The sequence below is a fragment of the Poecilia formosa genome, unplaced genomic scaffold (assembly GCF_000485575.1).
Source record: "Poecilia formosa unplaced genomic scaffold, Poecilia_formosa-5.1.2 Scaffold81, whole genome shotgun sequence".
Classification (NCBI taxonomy): Eukaryota; Metazoa; Chordata; class Actinopteri; order Cyprinodontiformes; family Poeciliidae; genus Poecilia; species Poecilia formosa.
The window spans coordinates 1,797,152-1,805,918 of NW_006800020.1; the positions used below are offsets into that span (position 1 = coordinate 1,797,152).

Sequence of the window (8,767 nt, forward strand, 5' to 3'; positions counted from 1 at the left end):
CCTAATTTGGAAAAAAGTTCATAAAAGTGGGGAAAAAATTGAAGGGTGTGAATACTTTGTTGTTGCATCTGTGACTTTTTACTGAGAAGTTTAACAAGTAGTTGTGCACATATTTGCAGTTGAACCCATCATCTTCAAAGATTTGTTCCAGATAAATGCTTGTTACTAACAGATCCAGACAGAGAGACATTTTATTTGGCATTACAAAGGAGGATGAGATTATTCACTGCCAGTGACGTCGACTGCTGATTCTGTCCAGTTATGACGTGTCTGTCCATAACTACATGCACGGCGTCTTCTTGACTCGCTGGGAAACGGAGATGAGCGTTAAAGCAGTTCGAGGAACAGTGATCGTATTCGTTCAGGGTCTGTGCAGTGCAGCTGCTCACCTGTATAAGATCCTCCGCTGTCTTTCACAAAATCCTCCACAATAAGGGGAAGGTTGGCAAAGTCGGGCTGACGCACCAGCTCAAACACAGACGGCTTTGAGGAAAACATCGATTATTAGGTAGCTCGTAAACATGCGATCAGCCTGAGTAAACATCTCCCCCCATAAGGGAAGACTAACTAACCCCTGTTAAGCTGTAACCACTGAAGATCCACTTCTGCCCCTCGGTAGCACAGCACAGTGCCGACACGCCCTGTCCAACAGCACACACGGGCTCTGCACAAGGCGGAGAAAACAAAAATACATCGAGCACTGAGGCTGTTAACAAAGACATTAACACAAGTCTGGAACTCACTCTGCTGGGAGATGAACTGTGTGAGAATTCGGTGCATGGAGCCGCTGTGTGCCAGGTCGTTCGGCGCTCCGGGGCAGTCAGGGATGAGCAGCGCCTGGTATCTGGCACCTTGGGAAAGATCGGCGGATCATAACCGAGCAGAGTCCAACCAATATCAGCAGCAGACATAAAAACGGCAGATGGGTTGTGGAATCAACTTTTCTCACCATCTATGGATTCGAGTTTGGCTGGTGTTGCGTAGGACTTCACATTAAAGTCCTGCACCCATCTCGCTGTGCTTTCATCAACTCCCACAAAGTCTATTGGCTTTCCCTGTATTTCCAAAAAACACTCGTAGTAAAATAGAACAGATTACGAAGTGTTGACATCAAACTGGCAGCTATAAGTTAAACAGCACGACAAAAACTCTGTTAGTGGAAAAGACTTTGGTTTCGGTAAACATCTTATTCAAGATCTGCAAATTTCACCTTTACCATTTCTGATCAGCAAGTCAAATACTAAAAAATCTAATTTATGCATAAAAAAAACCATTTATTTGTTATATAAACACATCAACAAAGTGCTTGTTCTTTGACACAATGTTTTGGTTTACTAAAAATATGAACAAGATGGCAGACACACTACTTGATGCATTGCGTGAAGGTATTATCTTGCAATCTCATAATTTGCTGCTAGATTCAAATCAATTTCCAGTATCAAAAAGCCTTTAAGGAAGGAATGAACTGACAAACTTAATTTACCTTCTGATTCCTCATTCTCACCAACTGGTTGATTTTTTTAAATTATATATATATAGAGATGGTAGATTAGGATGAAACAAAACATGACAGAAAATATTTTCCCCAGCTATACATTAAAGCATACCTAACCATCTTATTTGTGAGGATAACTGGCTGATCGACTGCTTTAATTAAACCAAAATGAACAAAGTGTGCATCATAGTGTTAGAAAGAAATTTGCGAATGTGAATAGATCAGAAAGGTTTGAACTGATCAGAACGTCTCAAAAAAACAAGAAAATGCGAGAAACCTGTTTTGTTCACCGGATGAATAGTGCTATTTTGAATTGAAGGGATGAGATAATTTTACCACCTTAGTGGGGAGCAGGATGTCACCACGATAACACACAGGATATCTCAAAATAGAACATTGCATAAAAGTGCAATGCTTCTTGCCAGTTGTCTCAGAAAGCAAAATAGTGGCTCCCAGGTAAAGAAAACCCAAAACTCAGTGCCTCAGAAAAGTATAAATATCACATTAGAGCGATCACGGAGGGATGTTTTAAGCACAAATGTCAGGCTTCTGAAAAGTATGACCATTTATATGCAAAACATGTCCATTGCTGCCTCTCCAGTTTTCCTTCAAACCCTGGAACTTTGATTTCCAAATGAAATGCAGAATTTACTTTTATCTGAATACAGAATTCTGGACCATAATATCATGGTTCTGTTTCTTTTCTCTGATGTTGCTCATGTCTATGTGTCTGGAATAGATTTAGCTTTACAAATCTCTCAAGACTGAGGTTCTCCCTGTTGCATCTTTTCCTACCATACTTCTTCCTTCCAGCCAATTTTCTTTTAATATGCTTGGATACAGAACTCTGTGAACAGCCAGCTTCTTCAGCAATGTCTATTTGTTTCCATTAATTACCTTTTTCCAAAGTATGCCAGCTTTCTGAGACCACTGAATTTCGGGTTTTCATCATCTGTAAGCCATAATCATCAAAATTACAAAAGCAGGTTTGGGATATCACTATGAGATGATTATATAGCTTCGCATTCTGCGATAACTGGCAAGAAATGTTGCGCTTTTACAGATTTTTGTGTGATGTACTTGTACTCAGGACGTTGTTTGACGTTTGCACTTGCTTTTCAGGCATTCACTCATTCATTCATTCATTCATTCATATTGAAGCTCTTACCCCTGGTGTGGCGGTCTGCAGATTGAAAGCTGTGCTGCAAAGACTGAAGCACTGCAGAAAGGATTTGGCGGAGACCCCTGAACGAATAAAACACACCGATTTAACACTTAAAAAAAAAAGACAACAATGCTCTACAACGGCACATTCGGCTACAGTTTAAATGAACCATGGATAACATTGTTGAATTACAACTAATAGGCTGCATAAATGACGGCTCTGCTCCCACACTATGCAGTGAAAGCCGCAGTGGACTCACCTTGAGGGGAAGCGCTGGCCACTATTAAGCAGGTTGGTTTCGCAGACATTTTATTATTATTTTTTGCCAAAGAAGATAATAGAAGTGCAAAAAAAACAAAAAACGATCTAACAAGGAAGTAAGGTCAGCTGACAACAACATCCCCAAAATAATTTCAGAATAAAAGCCTTAAAAATTCTGTTGGGCATAATTCAATTTTATTCGCATTGCAACTAAACAAGTTTAAAGAATGCATTAGAGTTACGACAATAATTTAACTGTGGCGTTCTCTCTTAATTTAATAACTATACATTTATTAGATAGTAGTGTTGTGAGATACTAAAGCATAATGATGAGGTAGTATGACATTATCAGTCAGTTAAAGCATAATTACGAGATACAACTTATATGAGCTGGCAAAGTCACAATTATAAAATACTTTTGTCTTGCACAGTGGATGAGATGGACTTCCATCGCCCTTACTAAATTGCTTGTGCTACATAAAGACACCTCCTGATTATCTTTTGTGTGTTTTATTTTGCATAGAAGTATATTTACACCTCATACTTTATCATAAAATAAGATAACTAGAATTTCCTCTTGTGAAATAGAGATTGGTGCTGTCCAGCAGCATTAGTACATCTGTGGTGTTTGTCATTTAAAACAGTTTTCATCATTTCAGCTTCCAACTCTACAGCAACATTGTGGGAAATGTTGGGTTTTACATCATTCAAATAAAAGTTGCACAGTCAAGAATGTGATATTAAAAGGGTCCAACGTCAATACAGATCTTCCTTCAGGTTTCGACAAAGGCAGCATGTGAACATCATCCCTACGAGCTGAAAGGAAACACAAGTATATAACTTGTTAGTTCCTCTTTCACATTTCGCAGGTTGCGAATACTCATCTGTGTTTTCCTCATTTTACCTGTAGAAATGCAATCCCAACACCCACTCCTCCGAGAATATATAACTGGCTTCTTATGTAATCCTCTAGTTTCTCAACGCATCCTCCCTGGGTGGGAATGTAACAGAATGAAATGAAAATCTAAAACGTTCGGAAACAATTAGTTAAGGAAGGAATCTAGCTCCCTGAAACTTTTTCTATTGCTACAACCTCAAACTTCAATGCGGTTCAATGTGAATTCATATGATGGAGATGTCTGTAACTAGAAAGGAAATCATACACGATTTTCAAAATTCTTCACAAATAATATGACAACCTTTGCTTGCATTTGTATTATTCACCTTTTTTACTCTGATAACCCTGAATGGACTTACAGAAGTCACTTAGTTACTTAACTGTGTGTAATTTAATCCCGGTATGAATACAATTGCTCTTGGAAGGCCTCAGATGTAAGTTAGAGATCAAACAGCATCATGAAGATCTTGGTAAAACACACTAAATCACAGTTAGGTTAAAAAGCAATACACCAAGCATTAAATATCACACAACATCCCCAATTTTTGCACTTTAAAGTTTGCAAAAATAAAGAAATGGCGAAGCGCTATGAGTGTTTTGCGAGGCGCTGTACCTCCACCCTGTAGATGTTGGATGGATGATCTCTGCGACCGCAGAGGCTACTGGGAGTTTTACAGCAGCTGTCAGGAACGAGCTGTTGAGTTCCTTCTCCCCGGATCCACTCACTGTCTCTCCAGTCGGAGAAGTTGTGACTTCCACAACATTTAAACTGAGTGGGAGGAACAAAGAAAGATTTTTATTTTTTTTTTACTAAAACTGCATTCAATCTTTTAAGGTTGAGGATAGTTATTTCTGCTCCTCTCATATTTATTTTATTTGAGCTAGTTTTTGCAGCCTTAGTAGGAACAAATGTTCTCACCTCTTGTTGTAGCTTGTCAACAGACAGTGTGACGCTCTCCTGGCCTGGTTGCAGGTATTTCTGCTGCATGTTTAACTTTAGGTTCTGTCTGAGCTCATCATCCAGCTGTGAGACAAGAAATACTTGAGCGTAGGAAGAAAAAAAAAAATCAAATGCTCCTCTTTTTTTTCCACCTGCCTTTGTGTCATTCGATTTGACACCTAGACACTCAGTTGTTGCTTTAAAGTTAATTGAAGTTATTTGTTAATATTTTATTTCACTGTAAAAAAACAAAAAACAAAAAAAAAAACCCACTTCAAATTCATCATTAAACCCAAAAACAATGACATCCAAAACCATTAGGAGTGCATTTCAACTTTTTACTAGAATTGCATGTGAACTTCTGGGAGAAACACGGATGCAAAACAGAAAACACATCTCAAGAGATTACCTGGTAGCAGAAAGGGAAACACTGCAGTGACGAAGTGGGGAAAAGAAACAGAGGTTGTGAGAAGAATAGAAAGTGAAGAAAAACCAAAAGAAGAACATGCAGAGAAAAGCATGCAGAGAGAATAACTACAGAGTTAGGTTTTAACAATGAAGAGCTAATTTTGCATGATGATATAATTCTAAACACATGCAAAACAAAATATGCATTTGTTTACATTTTCAAAACAACCAATTTGCTTATTCTGGTATTTGGACATTGACGTAAAAAAGCTTACAGATTCTTCCTTTTTTTTGGCCAGCATGAAATACTTTAAATTTTTACCTCAGACACATTAACCCCCCGTCCCCCACCAAATAACTTTTTTTAAATCATAAATTGCAATTAAACATAATTTCACCATCCCACTTCACTAAACAACTATTGACCCATTTTTAACTCAGCATCCTAACTAAGGTGATTGACAAGCTGGTTAAAGACCAATTAACAAGTTTCGAAAATTATATTATATTGAATTAAAACCAGTTAAAAGCTAAATTTACCTGCTGTTGGTAAACATAAGCCAGGACTCCAGCTGTGATTTCCAGCAGAAAGACACACAGCAGCAACACCAAATACTACAGAACGGACATGAAAACAGGTTACATGAAAAACAATTCAAACTCAGACATCTTTACTTTTATATTAGTTCGATAGATTTAGGGGCTTAATGGAATTTAAGGGAAAAGCTCGGATATGGACAAAGTTGAAGAATCAAAAGTAATAGTTCCATTAAATGAATCAACAAGATGAAGGGAAGGCGTCGGTTTAAAAAGGCAGAGGTCCAAGGGGAAATAAAAATAGACGTAACGTGACAGAGTTTGTTCAGGTTTGCCTTTGAATTGTATCCCGCTCACTGCGACTGTCTGCCTCTCTCTCCCTCTCATTCTGTGGCCCGAGCAGCCGCTTGTGATGCTCCTCATTCCTCTGGCATGAGCTGAGCTCTAAATCTAAACTCTTAAAGACACACTCTGCGTGACTTTATCTGTCATATCTGACAGACATGCCTCTCATATCAGGCTACCCTGAATGGATGGGGACCAGACAGAAGGTCACCAAGGATTATTTTTCAACACACACGTCTCAGAGTCATGTTCTGCCGTAATAAAGAGCTCGTGCACGACTGTCTGACTTCATATGCTTAACAAAAAGCTAACCGATTTAAGATGTTGTATTTTTTCAGTGTTTCTGTGGGATCTACCATCTTACCACAATCAATAGGCTCCTCTTCTCATTCAGAGTGGCGCAACATCCGATTATTCCAGTCAAAGTCACAATGACTCCAGCGACTATCAGGATGAAAGCAGAGGCTGAGTAGAAGCCGGAGTTCAACAAACTGATGTAGTCGCTCTTATCCACCAGAGTCCACACTCCCACCGCCAACACGGCCCCTCCAGCCAGCTGAGACACAACATGCCACACGTCAAGAATCATGCATATCTTAACTTTGAGAAGATGCTACTTCGCTTATGCAAACCACACAGCATCTCATTTATTCACTGTAAACCCCTAAAGATTTGAGTTGAATTTGTTTTTTTTGCAAGATGCATTTAAGTTAATATGTTTAATTAAATTAAATTAGCATATGTGCTCAATGAGACTCATTTGTCAGATTAAAAGTACATTTTGAAAATAACCTTTAAGCAGAAATTACACATACTATTCTTTAAGCCCACATTTCACTAATATAATGTTCATTATTGGTCTGAATACAGGTTAATATTCTTAACTACATGTTGTGTTTTCATTAGCTATGAGTGAAAAATCAGTCGTTAACATTCATTTATGTGTAATTAATCTAGGTAATGTGATTTACTTTGGGAATTGAGTTTCTGAAAAATATTAACTTTTCGGTAATATTGTAAGGTATTGAATCTGACACCATAGATTTGTGGTCATGTGGAAACAGCAATTTAACTGGAAAGAAAATGAAAATGAAGAGAAATCCCCCTCAAAACAACAGCAGTGTGTCCATGTCATCTTCAGCACATCCTGCATCTGTAAGGCAGCCCACATTATGGATGAACACTTTTTGTTTGTTTTAATGTTATTCAGCATCATTGCGCCCATATTTTTTCATCTTAAACTAAACTAAAGCTAAGCTAAGGTTATGTTTAGAAGTATGTTTTAGTCTATGCACCCTGGTCCTGAAGATCGTCATTTTGCTTTGTTGTCCACTGGGTATCTTGCTGAAATGACCATGAATCTGACGCAAGAACTTTAGTACATTCGTAAAACCTAAATACATAGAGGGGACTTCTTATCCATAAACCTACTTATTCGTAAACTTACCCAGAAACAAATGTTGAAGAGAAAAAGTAGATACTTCAGGCAAATTGTCCCACATGTGTTTTTCTTCTTACGTTGAGTTTCCATCCTGTAAAACAAGATATGCTAAATGTCTGCAAGCATGATAAGCAACATAATATTTTCCAGATACTAAAGAACCAGACAGCTCAGAGAGCTAAGAGACTCTGAATTCAGGTCACACCTCAAATTCTGCTCTTTTAGATAAAATTATCAGTGAAACTTTCATTGCTTCAGGGTAAGTAAAGCCTAATCACCACAAACTCTGTGTCTGATTAAAACTAGTTAGCTGTGACCTAAATGCATTCAGTAATTTCCTCTTTCAGTTGGCTTAACTTCCACCTTCAACGTGAAGAAGTGAAGTGCCGGGATCAGTTAAATCTCAGCTGTAGGTCTAATGAACTTATCTGACGACATGCAGACAGTTTCCGTCCTTTGACTAAACCGTAGACTGACAAAAAAGCTGGCACCACATTTATTCAAGGGGGCATGGAACGAGCTCAGAGATGAAATCAAATATGTTGTGGGGAAAACATACTTAACAACTTGTGTCACATGTCAGCCAGCGCACAGTCGTCTGCTCCCCATCTCAGTAACGCAAGCTGACCCCTTTACTCTACTCCTGGTATGTTTAACATTTGACTTTACGATAAAAAAGTTTATGTTTTTGAAACTGAACTATCATAAGTGTAGAGCTTAAAAGATATAGAACCTTAGGTTTTGCATATAAATTTATTCTAAAGTAGATGAAAACAGAAGAAAGGGCAAAGTATATATCAGAAAATGTATATATTTCAGTTAGCAGTAAACTTATCTCACCCCAGCTTAAATATTAGACAACCTCGATACTTGTAGTGAGTTATTTTTAACCTCCTCTGTAATGGAAAAAGCTGCTCTCTCGTTGTTTTTTTTTTATTGAAAGGACAACAGCCCTACCTGAATTCAGACGATGTGTCCCAGAGGGATGATGACTCTCGGGGTAACTGAGCAGATCCCACTCACCCTGCTGTGACTGTGACTCTGTTGCTGAAGCAGAACTGCAACAGTGTAAGTTTTCAATTGACGCTCACAGCCTCCTACATGAGCGTCTGTCCTCCTCTTTTGGCCTCACACACACACCTCACCGCCTCCACGGTCCACACAGAGGGCTTGTCTGCCCCCATCTGGCTACATGTTCACACAGGCTTTACAGTAAAACTCTCACACAAAAAAAGGACACACACAAAAAAATCATAAAAATATATATTTTATAACAG

At 38.4% G+C, this 8,767-nt stretch overlaps 2 protein-coding genes across 4 annotated transcripts; both read right to left on the bottom strand.

Annotated features, from left to right (window-relative positions):
- Positions 1-59: 59 nt before the first annotated feature.
- On the bottom strand, positions 60-3,007 carry gatd1 (glutamine amidotransferase class 1 domain containing 1). Its single transcript, XM_007556875.2, has 7 exons — positions 2,920-3,007; positions 2,664-2,740; positions 950-1,055; positions 744-851; positions 573-664; positions 390-483; positions 60-307 (listed from the first exon to the last, which is right to left on the bottom strand). Exons 1-7 carry the CDS (start codon positions 2,966-2,968, stop codon positions 192-194), a joined length of 642 nt encoding a protein of 213 aa, XP_007556937.1. The 5' UTR covers positions 2,969-3,007; the 3' UTR covers positions 60-191.
- A 90-nt stretch (positions 3,008-3,097) lies between these two features.
- Positions 3,098-8,597, bottom strand: cd151 (CD151 molecule). Of its 3 annotated transcripts, none has more exons than XM_007556874.2 (9): positions 8,448-8,596; positions 7,497-7,581; positions 6,414-6,493; positions 5,708-5,782; positions 5,169-5,189; positions 4,739-4,843; positions 4,433-4,588; positions 3,826-3,912; positions 3,098-3,737 (listed from the first exon to the last, which is right to left on the bottom strand). In XM_007556874.2, the coding sequence occupies exons 2-9, from the start codon at positions 7,549-7,551 to the stop codon at positions 3,678-3,680; spliced, it is 639 nt and encodes a 212-aa protein (XP_007556936.1). In that variant the 5' UTR covers positions 7,552-7,581; positions 8,448-8,596; the 3' UTR covers positions 3,098-3,677. The 3 variants fall into 3 exon arrangements, with proteins under 3 accessions (XP_007556936.1, XP_007556934.1, XP_007556935.1); XM_007556872.2 differs by having other exon boundaries at positions 6,414-6,605; positions 8,448-8,594; XM_007556873.2 differs by lacking the exon at positions 5,169-5,189 and having other exon boundaries at positions 6,414-6,605; positions 8,448-8,597.
- Between the last annotated feature and the right edge of the window lie 170 nt (positions 8,598-8,767).

Bases quoted from the DNA above. Each gene is read 5' to 3' on its own strand.
- gatd1 (XM_007556875.2), bottom strand. From the start codon at position 2,968: ATGTCTGCGAAACCAACCTGCTTAATAGTGGCCAGCGCTTCCCCTCAA. The intron at 2,741-2,919 runs GTGAGTCCACTG...TTATTCGTTCAG, and splicing joins GGCCAGCGCTTCCCCTCAAG to GGGTCTCCGCCAAATCCTTT. The intron at 484-572 runs GTTAGTTAGTCT...TTTTCCTCAAAG, and splicing joins GTGGTTACAGCTTAACAGGG to CCGTCTGTGTTTGAGCTGGT.
- cd151 (XM_007556872.2), bottom strand. From the start codon at position 7,580: ATGGAAACTCAACGTAAGAAGAAAAACACATGTGGGACAATTTGCCTG. The intron at 6,606-7,496 runs GTAAGTTTACGA...GTTGTGTCTCAG, and splicing joins TCTTCAACATTTGTTTCTGG to CTGGCTGGAGGGGCCGTGTT. The intron at 4,844-5,168 runs GTAATCTCTTGA...CTTGTCTCACAG, and splicing joins GTTTCCCTTTCTGCTACCAG to CTGGATGATGAGCTCAGACA.